This window comes from Dama dama, chromosome X, assembly GCF_033118175.1.
Source record: "Dama dama isolate Ldn47 chromosome X, ASM3311817v1, whole genome shotgun sequence".
Classification (NCBI taxonomy): Eukaryota; Metazoa; Chordata; class Mammalia; order Artiodactyla; family Cervidae; genus Dama; species Dama dama.
In genome coordinates this window covers 139,769,161-139,792,315 of record NC_083714.1, presented here as the reverse complement: position 1 = coordinate 139,792,315, position 23,155 = coordinate 139,769,161, and the positions used below count along the sequence as shown (strand labels likewise).

The 23,155-nt window shown below is 44.4% G+C and overlaps 1 protein-coding gene across 2 annotated transcripts; it reads right to left on the bottom strand.

Moving 5' to 3' along the window:
* Positions 1 to 1,912: 1,912 nt before the first annotated feature.
* GEMIN8 (gem nuclear organelle associated protein 8) lies at positions 1,913 to 18,221 on the bottom strand. Of its 2 annotated transcripts, none has more exons than XM_061136599.1 (4): positions 18,075 to 18,221; positions 11,480 to 11,525; positions 10,444 to 10,861; positions 1,913 to 2,459 (listed from the first exon to the last, which is right to left on the bottom strand). In XM_061136599.1, exons 2-4 carry the CDS (start codon positions 11,489 to 11,491, stop codon positions 2,200 to 2,202), a joined length of 690 nt encoding a protein of 229 aa, XP_060992582.1. In that variant the 5' UTR covers positions 11,492 to 11,525; positions 18,075 to 18,221; the 3' UTR covers positions 1,913 to 2,199. The 2 variants fall into 2 exon arrangements, with proteins under 2 accessions (XP_060992582.1, XP_060992583.1); XM_061136600.1 differs by having other exon boundaries at positions 10,444 to 10,906; positions 18,075 to 18,215.
* Between the last annotated feature and the right edge of the window lie 4,934 nt (positions 18,222 to 23,155).

Sequence of the window (23,155 nt, the reverse complement as noted above, 5' to 3'; positions counted from 1 at the left end):
ACTAATAAAAATAAATGGGAAAAAAAAGAAATGAAACATCAGAGACAGAGAAACCCCTCTGGATAGGGATTCCAATCCTCTCACTGCCCAGAACCAAACTCTTATTCTGGAATTTTCCTCACCTGCCCCAAATCACCAAGCCATAGAACATCTGTTTCTTTAATAGCTCAACTGTGTGTGTGAATATTTCCCAGGAGTTTATCAATTTTAGTTCATAAATAGGCATCCATGGTATGGATTCTTTTAGAAGAAAGAACAATCCAGTTCCAAGTGTTGTCAGTGCTTAGGTTAAGAAACCCTGCCCTTACCTCCCTCCCCTGAGTTCTTGCAGCGCTGCCCCCCGCCCTTGCTGCCCACCACCATGTCCCCAAGGAAAAGACCATGGTCCAGCTAACTGGGATGGAAAGGACTAAACATCTGCTGTGTGAATGAATGAACAAGTCCTGAGGCCCTCCTATCATGTGATCACACAAGAGACATCGGTGTAGGACAGGTGGGGCTGAGGTGGCAGGAGCCAGTCCATCTGTTCCAACTGCCGACAGGGAGATAATGTCCCCCTATCTGGAAGAAGTTCCACAGCCAGGACTTCCGTTGGCATTCTTTGGCAATTTTTAAAGATAGGGAATAGATAAACATCAGCATTGATTGCGTATATACTATGTGGCCAGCACTGTGTGTTTTCCAGGCACCAACTCCAGGTGGTCTTCACAAGGACCCCCTATGGGGGGTATCATGAAGACCTACGTCAGGAGCAAGGAACACCAAGCCCTGGGAGGTGAAAGGCACTCATTGGCAAGGGTGGGACCAGCTTGGGGGTTTCTCTGGGGGAAGGTAGGAGTGTCTTTTGGGAGGATAAACACTTCACTCTTAAATTGCCAAGAAAACTGCCACAATTAGAGGTTTCAGTTTGTATTTCTGCCTCAGTCACATTTATTTTCTATTTAGGTGTATGGGTTTCAAAGGAAAAAGAGAGAGAGAGAGAGAGAATTGGTAAAGATTTGAAATTTTGGTCACGTGTCACCACAGGGGAAGTTAATTCTGATTTTTGTCTGCAATACCCAAGCACAAACTGTAACTCCAGTAATAAAATGCGAGCTTGGAAAAATAAGCACCTGGGGCTGAGGAAAAGTAATGTATTTGTCTCAGGGCAGGGGCTGAATGTGCAGCTAAGTGTTTCGAGGGAGAAACATGTCAATACTCTATCTTTTCACCAACCTTTGATGGATGTGCTAATCTTCGCAGGTCAGCATGGTTCACCCTGGCAATGCACCAAAATAACTTATTTAAAAGGCAGCTGGCTTTTATAAATGGACTGAGACATCCATTTTTAGGTTTTTGTTCCCTGAAATATATTCTCTTATCAAAACAGTATTCGCTATATGTAGTAAGGGTTCAATGACACCTTTTCTACCACCGAGGAGACTGCAGAGGTGAGCAGGTTTGGGACTCACTGTCCTCAGCTTTCAATTCTGGATGACTTTCAAGTTCTGTCGAGACAAGCAGGTAACCAGAAGGGCGTCAGACACAGATTCTCATTTCTTTAGAGCAGGAGCTGGCAAGCTACCACCCACAGGCCAAACCTGGCCTGTTTTCATCAATAAAGTTTTATTGGCATGCAGCCATGCCCAGGCCTTTACTCACCATCTCTGGCTGTGTTCCTCCTGCAAGGGCAGAACTGAGGAGTTGGGACACAGACCATGCGGCCTGAAAGCCCGAACTAGGAACTCCAGCCCTTGACAGCACACACACTCTGATGAGCTCTGTGCTGATAGGCCAGCAGGTTTGCATCATTTGCATCAGGGCTAGAGGACTTGGGGTTGGGGGGGGGGGAATCTGGGCCCCTGAAAACTTTTGCCTAGTTCACTTGGGTTAAAGAAAGAAGAAAAGAGAAACATAATGACTAGGCAGGATCTCCAAGTAAGAACTTTAATGAACTGGTCACTCTTATTAACATTCAAAACCAACGGGATGGATATGAAATTATCGTTTTATATCAAAAGAAAACCTCACTTGCAACAGGACGCGTTCTGCCCACTCCCAGGTGGCTGGCCTTATCACTGCCCCCAGGGGACTTTGGTGAACGTGCTCAGTTGTCAGCATTGAGCCCCCTTTCCCTGAGAAGAGCCACGGGAGAGGGGGAGAAGGTGACCATGAAAGGCAACCAGAGGCAGAGGCAGGCGGGGGCCCCTTGGGAGGGGCTCAGAACTTGAGTGGGATGACAGGCCAGTACTTGGGCTGCTTGCGGTCGCAGTGCTTGTCAAAGCTGAGCTGCATGGCCGTCTCCATAGCCTGGATCTTGGCGGCACTGGCCCCGTACAGGCGCTGCATCTCAGCCTGGCGCCGCTCTCCAGGTCGCTCGGCTGGGGGCAGCGCGGAGCGGCCACGCTTGTCGCAGTACAGGCCGTGGTCAGCATTCACGTAGTCTTTCAGGCGCGCTGCGTCCAGCTGCTGCTGCCGCCCTGGGAAGCAAGCAACATGTTCCGTGAGCCGGGTCGTCTCAGCTGGCCCTCGCTTTTCTTTGCCTTCCGTTTCTAACTGCCAGGGCACCTGGCCCTAACCCACTGGCTGGGAGCTTCTCAGACTCTAAGGCATAACCCACGTGGGGTGATCACTATCTCCTTTAGGAAGCACATCTCTCACTCACTCAGCACCCCAAACTATCCACGTTCAGCAATGGGCCTGAAAAACAGAGGAGAAAAATGCAGCCCCTCGGGTCTCTCTGGGTCCACACGGCTGCCCACAAGCTGCCCCGTGAGGCGTAGCCAGTGGTACTCCCGTGGGTTCAAACACTGGACGGAGCTGACCAGCTGGGAAAGGGAACACTCCCTGCCAAGTCCAGGGCTGTAGGTAGTAGTAATTCCCACCACAAAAAAGCTGCTGGGGGAAAAAGAATCACGTCTGTGGAAGAGGTATGGGTTTGAGGTCATCTGGGAAAGGGTGAGTGCTAGCAGCTAGAGAACTCGAGGATGAGCGACGATCCCTGCACACCTCCTCAACACAAATCACACCATGTAAGGAAAGGTGAACGGGCTTCAAGGTTGGCCAAATGGAGGACAGGGCCGAGAAAGCATGCTTCTTCAGATGGCAGGAAGGCCTCTGTGCTGCCTGCAGCAGCCCACCAGCTGCCTTCCTTAGGGATAGACGGGGCTTGTCCCTTCACTCCAGGCCAGCTTAAGCTCAGCTTCATGACAGTGGGTTATACGCTCTGATCTCATCTAAATGGATTCTTGTAAAGCAACACATATTTACTCAGGTTATCCTCTCCTCTCTGTTTTTACCATAACAAGTCCTAGTAGCATAACTTTTATTCTTATGTAAACTAGAAACAACATAAAGATGTCAACAAAACCTAAGTCAAATTTTAGCCAACTTAGAGATTTTTGTAAGTGACTGTCAAGAACAGAGAATGCACACCTTTGTAGCCACTGCTGCTACCAAGAGAAATGCTACTTAGTAAGGACTGAAGATGGCTGTAGGGAATAAAACAATGATATAAATCATTTTGTCCTTGGTTAAAAAAAAGAAAGAATGAAAGCTCAGTATGGAAGGGAACACAAGAATGAGCACATCAAGTGAATGGCCAGATATTTATGTGCCTATGCTATTTATGTGGCTAGGTACAGACACTCACAAATCTCATTCATTTATAAATCACACTGTGGAGCTGGAGAGGAGTTTTATAAGCTTGGAAATGTTAAAAATGCATGTGGCCATTTCTGTCTTAGCATACCTACAGCTTATTTTTATACAAGGAGGTAGTATGTGGATAATCCAAATGACTGTCAAGCTAAAGAAATACAATATAACTGTTACCTTATCCATACAAAAGATAGAATTGACCTAGTGTAAAAGGCAGAACTAAACCAAAATATTGGCCTGATGTACAAATGAATGGGAGGTCGACAGGCATGTGTGTCTCATTTCTGGTCTTTCTGGCAAATCTGAAACTTCAGGATTTAAGATGTTCAATTCTCATATGGGTATACGGGTGTTTCAATTCTAACCCCACCCCCACCCCCCCCATCACGGCCAGGGACTTCTCTTCTGAAGGCTTGGCATCTCCACCCAAGCCAGGGATACCAGAGTCCCTCTGCTGCCTGTGACAGCCTAGGACACTTTAATAGTCCTCAGGCCCTGAGAAAAGTTTCACACAGTCCCTCAGAGCCTGTGCACATGGAGGGCAGTAGTTCCCAGACCCTGGGCCTTTCACTCTCAAGCCTGTCCTAAGACTACCATCATTCTCACCAACAGGTTTAGTGACACAACAGATGTTGAACTTCCTGTTGAAATCAGTCTCTGCATTTACAAGTTTTAAAAGATACTGGAACCTTCGCGGTCTTTAGTGTTGCTCTCTGCCGTCAGAAATGTGAATTTAACCTTTTTACTTTTGCATCTTTATTTGTTTTCCTTATAACTTACCATGACTATTATGATGCTTCTGCTGCTGCCCTTCTGACAAAAACTATGTCATGGACATTGTGAGTGCTAAGTTGCTTCAGTCGTGGCTAACTCTTTGTGACCACATGGACTGTAACCCACCAGGCTCCTCTGTCCATGGGGTTCTCCAGGCAAGAATACTGGAGTGGGTTGCCATTTCCTTCTCCGGGCGATCTTCCTGAACCAGGGATTGAACCCACGTCTCTTATGTCTCCTGCATTGGGAGGTGGATTCTTTACCACCTGTGTCACCTAGGAAGCCTGCACAGTGGGTAGTTGCCCTCAAACATAGAGCAGAGAGACAGGAAGCAGGTCCCCAGGCACCAGAGGCCTACCTGTGGGAGTCCACCCTGGGGAGGGCACTTTGGCCTTTACTCACCCCATCTCCCCAGCCCTGGGGGAGGCTGCAATGCCTGACCCAAAGCAGGTGGTCAGAAATGGTTGTCAACAGAAAGCTCGGGCAAAGGCCATACATTATTCTTTGTAAACAACTGTTCCTTCCAGATGCTGTTGGAGAAAAATGACAACCCAGTGATAGAGAAACAGATGCTGAACTCTCAAAAGGCACTGGGCAGAGCCTCTCCCGGAGGGCCTCTGAATCTCCCTGGGGAGAGGCACTACTGAGTTGTAGTCTGATTTTGTTCCCTTACATTTGAGTTGCTTTACCTTTACTTACATACACACACCCAAGTTCTAACATTAGACTATTAATACAGACTTGAAACCTGGTCAGCTTAAAACCAAGCACGTTCAGACTGGCTGGACTGGAGTCTACAGGGGGCACATGAAAGTATTTTAGTGCACACTGACCCAGGGATCCAAGCAAACCTCAGGATTCAATACTCATTTGAGGACATCCACTTATTCTGGGTTCTATTTATTGCTTCCTCCGTCCCAGTGAAGGAAAGGATTGTCAATCACTGGCCATTTTTCTTTCTGTCAAAACAAGGTGAGGGCTCAGCCAACCAGATGGCTGACAAGCAGAGGAGTTGAACATCACACTTCAGACATAACTGGCCCTTGTCACACAGAAGTCAGTCATTTTTCCTGAAAACAGTTGTGGGACTCAGTGTTACTAAGCACTTTTTTTCGTGCAGGGCATTTGCCCAAGGCAACTTGCTTTAAAACAAACTGGAGTATCTTTCTTGAGTCCACCTTTAAAATAGGGTTGTAGCGGGGTAAACAGCCTACAAATTTCCAGCTACCCAAAACCTTAGAAGCTCAGGGACTTTGGGGATGTAACTAAGGATTGAGATGATTTTGGATTAGGGTGGATCCCAAATCCAATGTGAGTATCCTTGTGTGAGACAGAACAGGGCACATACAGACACAGGGGAAACCATGGAAAAGCAGCAGCAGAGACGGCACCCTTGTTACCAGAAGCCACTGAAAGCCAGGAGCTGCCAGGAGCTGGAGGAGGCAGGCCGTAGAACCTTTGGAGGTGTGGCACTGGTGACACCTTGACTTTGTCCTTCTGGCCTCCAGAACTGTGAGAGAATAAACTCTGTAGTTTTAAATCACACAGACTGTGTAATCTGTTACAGCAGTACTAGGAAACTAATTCCAGAGTTAATTTAACATGCACATAGAGCTAAAACAGGAAAAACAGCATCAGGGAGAAACTCTACTGGACTCCATCTGGGTTCAGGATATATAACCTTGATATTTTCACCTCAATCTACACATTCACATGATGCTACCAATGTAGACTTAAAGTCTATAAAGGAAAAAACTATCATGGGAGGTGACTTGGACTTCAGAGACCCTGACATAGCAGGAAAACATTTATTCAGTATTCCACAGATAATTAGCCCAAAGGCAGAACATTTTGGAGGACAAAGCACTAAGACAAATGAGTGTTAAAGAATGTGATTTTCCCCCATTTTTCTAGGATTAGCATGTCTGGTTATATTCTCTGCTGTGTTGCTAGGATTAATGACCTCAGCACAACTGAGTGAAAGCACAGACTTGATTTATATCACTAATGCCTTGTTTCTGGCTTGTCAGCAGCACACCCAGAACACAGGTACTTGCCAAGAGCTGAAGCCATTTCTGATGGGTCTTCTTCCCTCCTCAGCCCGCATCCCTGACTCCATGACAAATGTAATCCTGAAGTCCACGGGCAATCTCCATGTTTACTTTTAGAATAAGAGTCTCATGCTCTACCAACTGAGCTAGCTGGGCAGCTTAGTTTTAGAATGAAAGTGCACTTCCAGCCCTCCCTTCCATTTTCCTATGGCCATTCACACATGTCCTCTCACAGACTGGTTGATGCCCATCTGAACATCTGGACTAGATGAGACACACATGGTGGAATTGTACTCCATCAGCTTGCTCCTATACTTGAAGCTCACTGGTGAAACCAGGATGGCTCACTGAACACCGGGCTGTAGACTTCGCTATATCCTCCAGGTTTTCCAGGGACAGTAGGCTGGGGTTCCAGCAGACTGACTGAAGGCTCACTAGGAAGCCTAAAGTCTACACCTTCCTGCTCGGGGTAGTGGGTGAGGAGTGGGTGTAGGTACCCAAGAGTCGAGCAGACACGCCCATCACACGTACATGAACCACATCTGGGCCCTTCGGTAAGAATAGCACTTAAGAGTGCTGCACAGGTGTGCACTTACCCCTTTCTCTCCCTCTCATTGCACACGGATCCAGTACCTCAAAGCCGAGTGCACACTCCGTTTCTCCACAATCACCTGGTGGAACTCCTCTGACAGCTGAGCCCACTGGCTCTTCCCCTCATTTGCAAAGCTACCCATGACCCGCACCCCAGAGAGCTCTTCTACTATCCTTTTAAACTTGATTTTTGTCTTCTCTTCCCACACCGGTTTATGCTCTTTGAGACAATGTCCCTGTTTGCACCTGACATCTACCCCCAAAATATCGGACCGGTTCTCGGTGAGACAACAGTGGTGTATGTTTTGGGGGCTTCCTTCTCTAAGTATTAGGATGAGGACATCACAGTCTCAGCTCATGGTTATTTATGACTAAAAATGATGCCTTTATTAACCTAACAGTTATTTTTCCTAAGAAATACCTGACAACACAGTCAACCTTTTAAAACTTCACAACCATCTAATTTTCCCTAAGTAATATTACCAGTGAAGTTTTAAATAACAGAAATATCCATTAAGGAAACGTGATATATAACCATCAAAAGCATGCCTGTTACCCCTGCACAAGAGGAGTTCTTTATTTATCCTAATTAATTTTAAAAAAAATTTTTATCATGGAAATATGTGAAATTAGAGATTCTCTGGAAGAACAGTAATCACAAACAAGAACACGCTGTCCATGCTAAAGGATTTTATCCCAAGAAAACATTAAATAAGACTCAGATGACACTAAAGTGTAAAATGTGTAAGTTCTTGTGGAGGTGAGTAATCCGGAAAAACCTAAATCTTTAAATTTATCTACGTTTTCCCTTGCTAGTAATATTTGATACAATCTATGTTCTCTAAATGATTCATGTGCAGGGCTGGGTTTGCCCTGATTGAATAAATAGCTTCTAGTGGCTCGAAGAGCAAAACAACATCAACCAAGTATTCACACGACGCAGGTCCCTCATTTCTTTATTCAAACATCTCCCAGCTGTGTGTCTAACTGAACCTCCGTGAGCATTTCTAGCAGAGGTAATGGATTGGAAAGCACTGTGGGCATTCCAATTACTTACATCTGAGTGCCATCATTCATGACTGCTCCAAGGATCACAGATTGATCCTGTACACCACTGAAAGAGCTGGTGGAAAACCTAGCGCTGGTGAAGCCATGCCCATTATTTTTGGAGGGGCAGCATCAGGCCCCAGCAGCTGCTTCTCAGAGAGACCATGTCTTTCGTGAGAAGATTCAATTCTGACACCAAAGCCTGTTCTCACCCTCGCCAGACAACTCTCATGCCTCCCGGGGACCTGACAATGCTTCCAGGGCAGATGCTCTTGTCTTCTACGCTCATTCATAAACTTCTAACTCCTCACTTGGGTATAGATGATATTTCAGGTTTATTTTAAATTAGCAAGTCATTCAAAATGGCCTTTTAGATGGCTGGGTTTTGCTCCCATCCTTAATTACAACTTCTATCACAAAAGTAGCACTCTTTCTGGCAGGAAAAGCATGTTCTTCTGCCTTGGGTAAGGACAAGAAAAATAAGCACTGGCTTCCTCATATTTTCTTTTTCAAAAGCCTGTAACAGCATTCCAAACACAAGTGGACATGCTCCAGTAATGACCCTCCCTCATCCGTTTATATACTTTTAAATTAGACTAATGGTTATTTCCAATGTATTTTGAAAAAAGTTAAAATTTATTTCTGAAGATCATGTATTCTGTGTGTAGTAGAAAGTAGTTTTAAAAAGACTTGTTTGGATGTACTTTTTGATATACAAAAAGAAGTCAACAGTTTAATCAAAAGAAGGGAAGTAAAACAACTGAATGAATAGTTTAGTGAGAACCACAGGCAGACACTAAAAGCCATGAGGCTTTACACACAGCCCACTGCTCAGTTCCTTGCACTCAGGGGGCATCAGTAAATGCCCACCCATCATTAGGAAAATACAGATCAATCAAGATGTAAATAAAAATCACACATCCCCAGGTTTCTATGCCTCTGTTTACTAGAAAATTCTAAGTAAAATATATATGATTAGAATGCAATAAAAACAATATTGAGACTGCCTGGTGGTTCAGACGGTAAAGTATCAGCATACAATGCAGGAGACCTGGGTTGGATCCCTGGGTTGGGAAGATCCCCCTGGAGGAGGGCATGGCAACCCACTCCAGGATCCTTGCCTGGAGAATCCCCATGGACAGAGGAGCCTGGGAGGCTACAGTCCATGGGGTTGCAGAGAGTAGGACACAACTGAGCAACAAAGCACACACACTGGTTGTCATAGGGAGAAAAGCATTTGTATGTCTGTTAGAGACACTTAAAATGTAAATGGGTTGGTGAATCTTAATAGTAAGCAAAGTACAAAGAGCAACTTTAGTTTTTTGTGGCAAGTTAGTAAGGAATTAAAAAAAGAAAATTCCTACTTTCCAACTGAAGATATAAGACCATTATCACAATTCTTTAACCCTAGGGACAGACAGCCACAGTGAAGGATCAAACAAGAGAGGGTAAGTACCAGGCATTTTGTTACTCTGTTTAGGTTCTCACTGGTCTCCATTCTGAAGGGAGCTTGAGATTTAAGATTTGGTGGCTTTGCAGCACCAGGGCAGTCTCTCAGTTGTGTACCAGTGAGCTGGCAACAGTACTTTAGGAACCTAATGGTCTCAGGGACAAAATCTACTTCCTAAGCTTGTGCTAGATGAAAAAGCACAGGGATTGGACAGACTTTGGTTTGAATCCTAATGGCAAATTACTAGTTGGTATCATAGAACAAGTCCAGAAACCTCCTGAGGTTTCACATGTGAGAAAAGTCCAGTTTCCTCATGTGTGAAATGAGCTTAAAGCCCTGAGGGACTGTTGTGTAGGTTAGGGAATGCACACATACACACACGCATGCAAATACTCCATCCAGTGTACTGCCTAAAATTCAGTAAGTGATAGAGGTACTATTAGGATAAGTTTTGTTTTAGAATTTAAAAAGAGCTTCCCCAGTGGTTCAGTGGTCAAGAATCTGCCTGCTGACCCAGAAGACACCGCAGATGCAGGTTTGATCCCTGGGTCGGGAAGATCTCCTGGAGAAGAGAATGGCAACCCACTCCAGTATTCTTGCCTGCAGAATCCCATGGACAGAGGAGCCTGGCGGGCTACAGTCCATGGGCTTGCAGAGTCAGACATGACTGAGCCAGCCACTAAACAACCACCACCACTACCACAAGAATTTTTTTTAAAAAAGTTCTATATTGAAACAACTCTGGAAATCTAATGTAAGTGAGGTACCACATCACGAGAGCTTTTCCAGACTTAGAATTGGGTTTGAATATTACCTGGACCCAAGCAAGGGGTTAGAAGTTCGCACATGAGGGCAGGAAGACAGGCCTGAGGTGGGGCGGGCTGTACTTACGGCGCTCCTCCCGGTGCCGCTCGGTCTGCGCGAAGTACTGGCGCAGCTCGTCCGTGATCACCATGTTGCTCAGGTCGCACACTATGCCGCCGTCGTCGGACTCGCTCTCGTTGTCCTCTGCGAACTGGGCTGGCTTTTCTGTGCTGCGTCTTCGTGGTCCCGGCTTGCTGGGACGTGAACGCCCGCAGCAGGCGTCCCCAGAGGCTGAGGGAGGCTTGGAGCTTCTGCTAGCCTTGGCGGCAGCACTCTGGTCAAGGCCAGTGGCTGGGTACCACGGGGAAGTGAGGACTGATTCCACCGCCTTCTGATAGGCACTCTGGTGGCTGTACATCCACGCCATGGCTTGATGGTAATGCTGCCAGTACCTTGCATAGACTGGATGAGAGGACCAAGACTCGGGATCTTCTGCGGGTGCCGGCTACGAAAAACGGAGACTGCAGGCTAGACACCACACGGGTTCAGCCTCAAGAGAAACCTTCAAACAGTCAATCAGCTAACCTTTTTACTGTGTATCTACTGAATACCTCCTCCTCATTAGGATGCCTGGGGGCCAAAGAGGATATAAGACAGGTCCACGCCCGTGAGTGCACACTTGTTCTGAAGTACTTGTTGCACACAAGGTTGGCACTGAACAATTAGTCTGAGGTGACAGCCCATGATAAACTAGGGACAGAAGCTAATAATAATCATTTTTAGCTGACACGCAGGGAGCAATGAGGAGCCACTGCCTATCATCCTGGACCTTTCAACCTGCTGTAATGAACTGACTGATTCCAAGTTAGAAATGCCTGCCAAGAAGCACGGGGGTTATGTTGTTGAGGATGATGTTCTCTGGTCCCTCCCTCTCTGGCCCCTAAACACCTGTGGGCCCTCAGTGCCTGGGACTGAAGCTGACGAGCCATGCACCCCATGGTGTTTTACTTATAGCTTTCTGATGTATCCCTTTGGTCTATTCCATCATGCAATTAGACACTAAGACTTCTAAAAGTGAAAATGTACCTTTTTCCCTCTCATGAGTTAAAAAGAAAAATCTTACCTTTGCCTCCATCTCTGACTGTGAACGTCCAAACCGAGCCCCGAAACTAGAAAAGAACAAGTCCAGGGCAGACATCTGGTCAGTCCAGTGGTGTGAGATTTGTGGCTATTTCCCCAATATCTACCTCTTGTGATTTATTGATATGGCAGGAAACACCTCAAGGTAAAGTTTAATTTGCAGCTGCACCTTTTACAACCTATTTAAAACAGACTTAAAATTTCCCCCTCCTGTTCAAGGAAGGGTTCAGAGATGCTCAAAGTGCCAGCATACACCAGAATGTACCTAAGAAAAAAGTTAAACAAAAGCAATAGCCTATAACGCATGAGAATTTAAGCATCTATGAGACGAAACCCCTAACACAACGTGATGCTGAGCAAACAGGTACTTGGGTTTTGAAACTCTGGAAATCAGATACTGAAGGAGTCCTATTTCTCCTAATTCACTTAATCATAGAGTAGAACTTGAAAATCTCCAAGCCTTAAGAAGTAAACTCGATTTATTCTGTAATCTCCATCAGATGTTTTGCTATGGTTAATGTGGAAAACTGGTAAGTTAAATCGACCACATCTTTTAAGATTTAGCCTAAAGAGAATGATTCACGTTTTTTAAATATAATAAGCTTTCAAATAGAGTATTTCCAAGAGGGCTGACATGGTCTTCTGTAAATTTATCTTAAACACAGCCCACACTTCTTGTTACCTGTTCTAAATTCACACACACATAGTAAATGTAAACTGGGGGAAAGTGAACAAATGCAGTGAAAATACAAGTGTAAACTAATGTTCACATTAGTTTGAAACTATAAAGGCTTAAAACATTAGCAAGTATCTGAAAGTGTGGCTAACTGCTATATGCTTTATAGGCTACTGAAGAAATATATATGAAAACAGTCAATACAATTAAGGAGCTAACCACCTATAGAAGTAAAATGAACACAAGAGAAATTATAGTAGAAATCAGTGTATATTAATACTTGAGTGCTAAAGGGTAAGGTGTAGCCTTTAAGTGGCTAATTCACTCCCCTCGGGTTTTCTATCTCCACCACTGAAATCTGAACAGTTTTCTGAGTGCCTGAAGCACATAATAACATTACAGTGAACTCCATGTGATTCTTAATAAAATTTGTTTCAGAGATTAACAATTAGCATAGGAATTAAATTAGAAAAGCCTAGGAGACATCTGTGCATCTTGGGGAAATTAAGAGTTTTGAATCCAGACTTCTATACCTTAGAAAATACATACTCAGAACCAGATCAATGTAAATATTAATTATTTCAAACTGGGAGATCTGACATCTTCCAATATGTAATAAGTATTACTGTGATTGAACACTACTGCAGATCCTGGACAACCCTGTTTTTATTTATAATTGGGAAAGTCCAGTCTGGCTTTAGAAGCAGTAGTACCAATATTCTGCAAATACACAAGATGGCTTATGAGAGGCTCCCCTCTGCAGAGCAAGAAGTCAGGCATGCGTGACAGAGTAGACAACTGTTTAAGAGGTTCGAGTGTAATTCATCATGTTTGCCGGGCAGTTCAAATGTCAATGGCTGTGATTAAAAAGGGATGGGAGTGCTAATTTGAGAAGTGGTTACTTACGTATGCATTTGATTCAACAAATAATTTGACAGAAGGACTGCCATGTCCCACTACCTCAGAAATCACAAAAGGCACTCTGAGCACTTTCTAAGAAAGCAGCTAGGACAAGGTGGGAGGGGGATGAAGAAAGCCAGTTCCTGCACTTGGATCAGAAGTCACTCAGATTCAGCCCTGGGTACCGACTATCTATAAAGCATATTTAATTCATCTGCCGAGAGGCTGGCCTCTTTTAAGACCCAGGCCATGAAGGAAAGATGAATTTACATCCATCAGGGAATACAGGCAACTTTGTCGATTTTACGGATTATGCTTTCCTCATTGTCTGGCCACTGGGACACTTATAGTCAAATCTGCTGCCATCTTCCAGCATGTTTAGAATCCTCAGGCTCTACGTTCAATATGCTGCTCATTCTGTCCTTGGCTTTATTATTTTCCCTTCTCATATTCCAAAACCTATGTGTCATATCCTTTTACATTTTAAGTATCTTTAAGGTTCCTAAAATCCTATAGATACTCAATTAAAAAGAGTATCGATTACATGCGGAATCTAAAAAAATAATAATACAAATTAACTTATATACAAAACGGAAAGAGACCCACACAAGCTTATGGTTATCAAAGGGGAAATGAGGGGAGGGATAAATTACAAGTTTGGGATTAACATATACACATTACTATATATAAAACAGATAACCAACATGGACTTACTGTATAGCACAGGAAACTCTACCCAATATTTTGTAATAGCCTATAAAGGAAATGAATCTGGAAAAGAATATATGACTGAATCACTGCTGAATACCTGAAAGTAACACAACATTGTAAATCAACTATACTTCAATAAAAATAATAAATAAAAAAGTTTTCTTTAGGTTGAAAAAATAGTCCCTGAGAATGAATGACAAATTAATCAATTCTCTCTCTCAAATCAAATACGATAAAGTATGGAAAAACATGTCTAAAGAAAGAATAGCTTGCAGAGACCTTTATAACTATTGTTAGCTGGCTATTTCCAGTATTACTCTTGATATTTTATACCAGCAAATTTTTTTCTCTAAAGGACCAAATACTCTGGGCCTGTAGGCCATATATCCTGCTACACAGCCTCCCCCCGCCTTTTTTTAATTAAAAAGACCACCCTGTAACAATGTTAACAGCATTCTTAGTCATGGGCCATCACTTGCCCACCTCTGCCTAATGTTAATCCATTATGATGCTGTAGAGACCCTGCCTTCAGTATGCTGAGCATCGCACCTGTTCCTCGCTTTGCACTTAGAAATCAGTGGAAGAACTGAGATTCTCACACAGCTCAGAAGCTATCAGGCTCAGAATAAGACCAGTGCAAAAAAGAAAACTGATTATGACCAATAGCAATCATGGTGACCAGTTCCTAATACTGGGGACAAAAGAACCCTGTCTGTAACTAAATAAGCAAATCAGACTATTTCTTAAAGAGCTACATAGACCTTAAAGACTTAATTAAGAACAAAACAAAACAAAATTCTAACTCCTGGAAAACAGGATTAATCAACAGGGCTTAGAAAGCATATGCAGTGCCCCGATTTCTGATGGAGATCCTACAAGTTGCCGGGCCTAGCAGGAACCCAACAAGGGATAGGAAGCAGGAAAGAATTTTGAGTGTCTATTCTCTGGAAGAAGGAACCCATATCCTTCCCAGCTGACCGCATCTGTCGACACCCAAAGGAAGGTGAGAACCTCCTTGAGTAACGGGCCCTGTTAACTTTTTAAAACTGGGTACTCTTTCTACGCAGAGAGCTTAAGGACCTAATAAAACTGCTGGGGCTTCTGAAAAGGCAACATTAAAAGAATTCTTGATACCACCACAGCACCTTCACACATTACTACCATCTCAAAGAAAAGAAAGCTTATGGGAACAGCAGATGGGAGATGCCCTTTCAGTGGTCTTTAATTCGATCTTTCCCCACCTTCCCAGGAGCGTCTCGTACTTTTATGGCGCCTGGCTTCGTGGATTGCGTGGCAACTCTTCTCCTAGTGGGAGGTGGAGTTGAAAGAAAAGAGAGGGTCGATGTCAGGGGAGGCTGGGACCCACAGCCCTACCAACTGGGCAGCCCTCCCCAGGGAGGACAATGGCACAATAGTCACTGCCCAGCTGAGCCCAGGCGAGCACAGAGACCCAATTCATTGTCTGTCCTCAGCCAACAGAGGAAGGAAAAAAACAGCATTGAGGTCATTCACGAAACACTGCCGAGGCCCACAGGCGAAAGACAGTGCCTCTGAGTCTTGAATGATACATTTTCCCATATAGCCCTTCTTAAAAAATGCACTCATTCTTCAATGACTCTGCTTATCCTGAGAGATACATTTAAAAATGCCTAACTATACAGGAACAACAACAGACAAGAGCTTTTTGGTTTTCAATGAATAAATCGTGACTATTTCCATTGAGTCCTTGAAAATTTCCACCAAGTGGTTGCAAATTTCCACCGATAAGCAATGTGGCTTTGTTGAGAGGTAGTCACACTGTATACAATCTTTTTAACTGCCTATTTAGATTCTTATAAATATAGGGTCTAGGACACATCATAGCAACCAGATAGATGAAACGCAATTTGCCTTTGAAACGATAATGGATATTCTCTAACTGGATTTTCCTATCTATCCTGCTTTCCCACTAGAATTCTGAAGATTAAATACAAGAAGACTCCTCTACTTTGTGAGTTTTGCAAAGAAACACATTCAGTGTTGGTCATTAAATAAGTTATGCGAGTTTCCTATAAGGCTCTCACTAATTTGGTTCTCGAGGCAACCATAGAATTTGGGGGATCTAATTAGGCCTTCAGTTTATATTGTTTCAAGGCTGAAAAAACCGGGTCTGCTGGAGACTGCTCAAAATGAATGACTGCATGGTAGAGAAATCTGAAATACAGACACTGAGTCACATGCAGTTGTACGGAATCTCTGGATTAAGAGATAGTAACCCTACAAAGATGTCTCCCAATAACAAACATGCTGGTAGCAACTTCCTCAACTAATATAAATGAGAAAAGGAGGTTTTTTGGGAGCACAGCTTCTTGTTGTCACCCCTAGCTACAATCTGAGGCTGGCAAATTCATCTGGCTTGCTGCCCTCAGAGGCTCCCTCCTGCGGCTTGGCATGGTCGCTGCTCAGTGATTTGGACATCAGAGATGGCTCAAGTCTGAACAGCCTTTTCCCACCCTCAGCAGGCCAAGCTCCATTTCTGCCAGGAACAGGCCTCCTACCAGCCCACGAACTGGGGTTCAGAAGGCCTGCCCCTCTCTGCCTCTAACAGTTCAAACTGATGGGTGAAGGAGCCCCAAACCTGAGTTTAATTTCCTCTTCATTCCCTCCATCCCAAACCCCAGTTTACTCTTCTGGTTGTTGCAGAAAGAAGCAATATCACAAAGAAGGCACAGGTGGGGAAGCAGAAAGGCTGAAAGGACAGTTAACAATTCTTCTGTTTCATACAAATCATATTGCACCCACTGAATGGCACTGTTTCATTTGTCAGCAAGGGTGAGGCATTTGTGAATGTATTTATTCCCAAGTTCACCAATCCCCATGTCACTAACTCACCAATTCCCTGTGTGAAATATGAGGACGCCCCCAAACAAAATAACTCCTGACTCATGAACACAACAGGCAATGGGAAATTAACCAAAAAAGCTCTAACCATGACTAGTTATTTGGAACCAGTCACTTGGAAATAGTTACTTAGAATGAAGTTCCAAGAGCTCTGCATCTATTTTGTGAATTTTCCAACCTCTACGCTATGCTTACTTGTTCAATTTTTCTTCCTATCCTTCTCATCTCACCCTATCCTTGACTGTTGCACCCTAAAAAACAAAATAATCCTTTGCCATCTATAAAACACTTTTAGAATGAAAATTCTCTCTGGAGCTTTAGTTTATATACTTGCCCAGCACAGCAATGAATAATCAGAGATCTGTGAACTTAACTGTGAACTTGCCTTCAGTTATGCCAATCCAGAGTTACTAGCTAACAGTCTGAAAATACATGATTTCTGTCCACAATGCCATCCCAAAGGGACTGTTCCTATAAACTGTATTAGTATTAACTGTATTTGTAAAGGTTATACCCACCCCACAATTCATGGGAACTCTGAAAGTAATGCCAGAAATGTGATTTGTGTTATTAATCTTCAGTCTAGACTTTCAAGTAATGTTCTGACTTAAGGTGAAAAACAGCTGAATACAGAACCTATCCTGTGAAGCAACTTTAAAAATCATTCCTGAAAAAAAAAGATTGTTCAGAACCATCTGGTCTATACTAAGGAACTCTCAAGATTTCAGAGCTAAAACGTACTTTGTTGGCCACTGGTTTGACTTCACTTAATTACTGAGGAAGAAAAGAGGGAAAAGACCTTCTCCACCTCCACAGGTAAGGAGCAGAGAAGACTGTAGGTGCCAAATATTCTCCAGATAACTTCCATCAAAACCTCTGATCTCCCATAGAGTTCAACATGCAAGGGAAAAGAGAAAATCCCAATTTTTGAGTAGACGGGCCAATATCCTAGACATCCTTCTAAGAACGAGGCTGACCTGGGCTATCTTCTGTTCCAATACGGGGCTGGGTGGGCAAAGCGAGTTCACCTTTCAGACCTAGCTTAAAGTGTTACCTGGCACATCAGAATCGCATGGGGGGCTTTCATAAAAATAACCGATACCTGGACCCCACTTCGAGAGATTTTAACTTAACTGGTCTGGGATGGAGGCCCGGGCATTTTAAAGCCATCCAGTGATTTCTGATGCATGGCAGAGCTGAGAGGCTCTGGAACCCGTTCCCTCTCACTGATTTAGGGGGAGGGGTCTCATGGGCCTCTGGCCCACCTTTTGCCGCAGGGTGGTGATAAATACGACAATGTGATAGCCAAACTCTAAGCTCTCCTGGCCTTAGAGGAAGTCAGGCTCAGGGGCCTCCTTCACTTCCTTCACTCCCCAAATGAAACCCAACCGTCCCGGAGGGGACGCGTCACCTCGAGGGCTCGTAGCTTGCAAATCCTGCGCGATGGGCGAGCTGGGACCTATTTCCGTTAGGAAAGCGGCTGAGCCTAGTGGGAGGCCGTTGCGGGACTGACTACAAGAAAGTTTCCGGCGCGGATCACGTGCTGCGACGCGCCGGAACTCCCGCCCGCCCCTCGGTGACGTCACATCAGCGCCACGTTCCGCACCACGCAAGGGGCGTGGCGCGGAATGGGGCTCCTCCTCTTGAGGCGGAGCGTGGGGACCGCCGTTCGAGTGACCGGATCGCGGCACTCGGGTGGGATCGGGCAGTGGGCGGGATATGCTTGTCTCTGCGCGGGTCCCGTGTCCAGAACAGTTTCTTGGCATTTAACTCTTCGCTCTTCTCTTTTTTGTTTTTATTTATTTTATTTATTTATATTAGTTGGAGGCTAATAACTTTACAATATTGTGCTGGTTTTTGCCATACACTGACATGAATCAGCCATGGGTGTACATGTGTTCCCCATCTTGAACCTCCCTCCCACCTCCCTCCCCATCCCTCTGGGTCTTCCCAGTGCACCAGCCCTGTGCACTTGTCTCATGCATCCAACCTGGACTGGCGATATGTTTCACAATTGATAACAAACATGTTTCAATGCTATTCTCTCAGATCATCCCACCCTCGCCTTCTCCCACAGAGTCCAAAAGTCTGTTCTATGCATCTGTGTCTCTTTTTCTGTCTTGCACATAGGGTTATCGTTAACGTTCTCACCTTCGTTCCCTTGTGTTTAGTTAGCCTTTTCCTTTTCTTTTTTTTAAATGGAGCGTGGTTGTGGCCCAGGAGGAAACACCCCGACTTTGAAATAGTCATCCAGAGATGCGTCTGAGTCCGATTCTAGCCTCCCTAAGCCTTGGGTTCTTGCCGCGAAAAAGTGACTAATACCAGTGCACAGTGCCTGGTGTATGATAGCAGACAAAAATTAGTGCCTATTAATTAGCATTTTTATCATCACAATAATTAGCAATATCTCTGCTGTTAGGGTCGCAAAGGATCAATAATAAACAAGCACAAATCACTGGAAATCTAAGTGGCATACCTTCCTGGGGTAATTTGGCAAAATGAGGCAAGAGCAGAGAGGGGGCATATTTTTCTACTAGAATGTTCACTTCTGAGAATGTATCCTAAAGAAAAACACACATAAACCAGATGCTCATTGCAGAATTATTTCAAAAACTGGAAATTGGAAACAAATACCTAATAAGAGTAGATGGCTAGTTCTATTAGGCTTTATCAATGGTGTGAACGTTATTACCATGTTATTCTTATACTCTAGAAGAATCAAATACTGTGGAATAAAAGTAACAAATCTGTATAGATGCCCACTATGGTAGGGTATAATTCCATATCTGCACAGTCCATTGCAGCCATTTGCCCTATGTGGCTGTTGAGAGCTTGAGATGTAGTCTGTATTGAGGTGGGCTTTAAGGGTAAATTAGACAGTGGCTATTGCAGAATTCGTTTGAGAAAAAGAATGGAAGATATCTCCCTTTGAAATAGTGACAACATGTTAGGGAAGGACCATTTAGGTTAAATAAGATTAAATTAAATTTAATTTCACCTTTAATATTTTTACTTTATTAATGTGGCTACTAGAACATTCAGCATGCTATATGGGGCATGCATATTGCACATTACATATTACATATGTCTATGGGACAGTGTCAATCCATTTACTGGATATATGGTGGTAAACAAGACAGTTTTTTTTACCTCAAATAGTGAACATTCTGCTGAGCAGAGCACAGTCAATAAATAACATCATTGTACACAATGGTAAGTTTTATGCAGAAAATAGAGCTGGGTAAGGACCAGAAAGTGTGTTTATATTGAGGGTGGTTTTTGAAGGACTGATGCTGAAGCTGAAACTCCAATACTTTGGCTACCTCATGCGAAGAGTTGGCTCATTGGAAAAGACCCTGATGCTGGGAGGGATTGGGGGCAGGAGAAGGGGATGACAGAGGGTGAGATGGCTGGATGGCATCACCGACTCGATGGACATGAGTTTGAGTAAACTCCGGGAGTTGGTGATGGACAGGGAGGCCCGGTGTGCTGTGATTCATGGGGTCGCAAAGAGTCGAATGCGACTGAACTGAACTGAACTGATTTTAGACAAGATTTGTCCTCCAGAAGGAGGATGTGGGAGGAGTTAAGATATCTAAGGATAGAAGGGTGAGGGGAGAGTAGGGATGTGGTGTCTTCTGGGAAAAGCCAGGTATGGATTGAGTCTGATAAATCAATTGGGTCCTGGTGGAATCTCTACCAGAGGGAAGAAACCACATCAGGGGAGGAAGGAAAGAGAGAAGGGTAAGGTACCAGGGAGAAAGAGCTCAGGGGGCCCACATAGGAAAAGCACAACAAAGCAGACCTGGAGTGGATGTGTTTCAGGTCATGTAGTTACTGGAGTTCTGACTTCTATACAATAGTACTGTGAATATGTGTATATACACACTCATATATAGTCTCTCTGTCTGGATGTAAGGTGTTCAGAATTGTAAGGGAGACAGGCCAGGGACTCAAATTCCACCTATCTTGTAGGTTCAGACTCCTTGGTTTGCTACCTTGGCACACGTGGTCCAAGATGGTACAACATTGCACATTTCTTCTAGCCAGTGGGAAGGGAGAAAGGTGAAGCCACTTCCATCTGAGGCAGGGGTCCCAACCTCCTTGATCTAATGACTGATGACCTGAGGTGGAACTGATGCAATAATAATATAAATAAAGTGCACCATAAATGTAATGTGCTTGAATCATCCCCAAACTATCCCCACCCCGCCCAGGTGCATGGCAAAAATGTCCTCCACGAAACCAGTCCCTGGTACTAAAAACGTTGGGGACCACTGGTAAGGTATGGTTTCCCCACCTCAACATAATTCACATTTGAGGCTGGATAATTCTGTATTCTGGGAGTTCTCTTGTATGTCGTACCTTAATTAACAGCATCACTGGCTTCTACCCATTAGATGCCAGTACACACCTCCCCCCACCCTACCAATTTTGACAGTCAGAAAATGTCCCCAGACGTGCCAAATGTCCCCTGGGGGCAAAGTGACAACCTCTTCCCAGTTGAGAATCACTGCTTTAACTACTACTGTTTCCTACACTTCTACTCCAATCCCACTAATGGCCAGAACGTCATCACTCAGCCATCCTAAGGGTAAAGGAGTCTTGGAACTGTCTGCTGGCCAGGTAGCCAGCTAAAAGTGAGATCAAGAAGGTGAGAAGATAGCTTGGGTCTCCCCCACACTGGTTGCTACAGGGAGTACCATTCCATAGCTGACTGAGGAGGTGGCCCTGTTTTTATCATCTTCCAGGCAGAGTTTTCATTATAATAATAATGAAATTGTCACTCACATGCATGAAAATATCCATGGTGAGGACAAAAAAGCATTTAAAAAGTAACAATCCCTTTTGGAAAGACGGTCATTGTTATTCCAGACATCTAACCTTGCAGAGAAACTGGCTTCTGAAGGTTGGATTTTTAAAAACTTGTCTTTTGGCGCCATCTGGTGGAAATAAATCCTACCATGCATCATGCGTGTGCCAGATATTTTTTTTTTTGTCTTTTGGCGCCATCTGGTGGAAATAAATCCTACCATTCCTCACCCTCTTGCCTGATATTTTTACCTGTCTTTTGGCGCCGTCTGGTGGAAATAAATCCTACCATTCCTCACCCTCTTGCCTGATATTCATTAATCTCTGGCCTAAAACTCAAATTATAAATAAGCCTTAACTGGATTTTAGCAAAGCTTTAACGGGTTCTTTAAGAGGAGGGACTCATCAAAGCAGGGTTTCTGACCCTTGGCGCAATTGACCTCTGAGGCTCCTGGGCATTGTAGGATTTTTAGCAGCATTCTTGGCCTCTATTCATTGCATGCCAGTAGCACCATTTGTCACAACCAAAGGTTGCCAAATTTCCCACGCCCATGACGGGAAGGTTCAGATTTGCCCCACCAGTTGAGAACCATTCCTTGAAAGAGAGCCACTGACTTCCACGGTCCTTAAAGCCCGATGTCACAGCAGGCTCCTGTCAGTGAATCCTGGGAGGGATGGAAGTAGTTCAGAATAATCCTGGGCTGTGACACCCAGCTCCAGAGCCCCCCTCAGGGATGCGCAAATAGGGAACATCCCGCCAGGTATGGGAAGACAAAGCTAACCTTGTGGGCCTCTTTGGATCCCTCAGGCACCCCTCTGTCACCTGAGTATTGTGCAGAAACTGGCTGGGAGCCAGTTCCCTTGCCTGGAAACATTCTCGAGTTCATTCCTCAAAGCCCGACCCCACCCCTCTTCCCCTTAGTTGTGATGACCAAAATATCTGCAGACACCGCCAAATATCCCTGAGAGAGGGGTGCAAAATCACCGCCAGTTAAGAATCACTGGGGTAGAGAAAAGAGCTGAACTTGGATGTGGCCTAATAGCAGTCTTCATGGACCCCACAGACATCTCAGGAGCAAGAACAACCCTTCTGAATGGTCGGAAGTAGGGCCAAGATGGCCAGTCCTATATTTGCCCACACGGAGCAGTCAGTAGACTTGAGCCCCTGGAAAGGTGCATGGCAATGGATGAGGTGGCTCTCGGCCACTGGGACAAGTCCTTTATCAAAGGGAGATTTGGGCCATGCAGTGTTCGTGACACATGTGATTCTACAGTTGTACATTTACTTCTCAGCATCTTTCATTCAATGGGACAACACCCGAGAGCTGGGGCCTGGCCTCATTTGGTTCTGTGTCATTACAGCCTATCATACTACATGGGAATGAATACTGGTTACGTGCAAGGGAAAAATGAAATGGGACAGGGTTGGGGACAGATGGATTGGGCATTTGGAATTAGGAGATGCAAACTATTATATTAATATATAGAATGGATAAACAATAAGGTCTTACTGTATAGCACAAGGAACTATACCCAATATCCTGTGATAAAAGATAACGGAAAAGAATATGAAAAATAATATATATATATGTATAACTGATTCACTTTGCTGTACAGAAGAAATTTAACACAACAGTGTAAATCAACTATACTTCAGTAAAATTTTAAGAAAGAAATGAA

Excerpts from the sequence above, each read along its gene's own strand:
- GEMIN8 (XM_061136599.1), bottom strand. Across the intron at positions 2,460-10,443 it reads GCGGCACCGGGAGGAGCGCC|GGCGGCAGCAGCAGCTGGAC; the intron begins GTAAGTACAGCC and ends CTTGCTTCCCAG.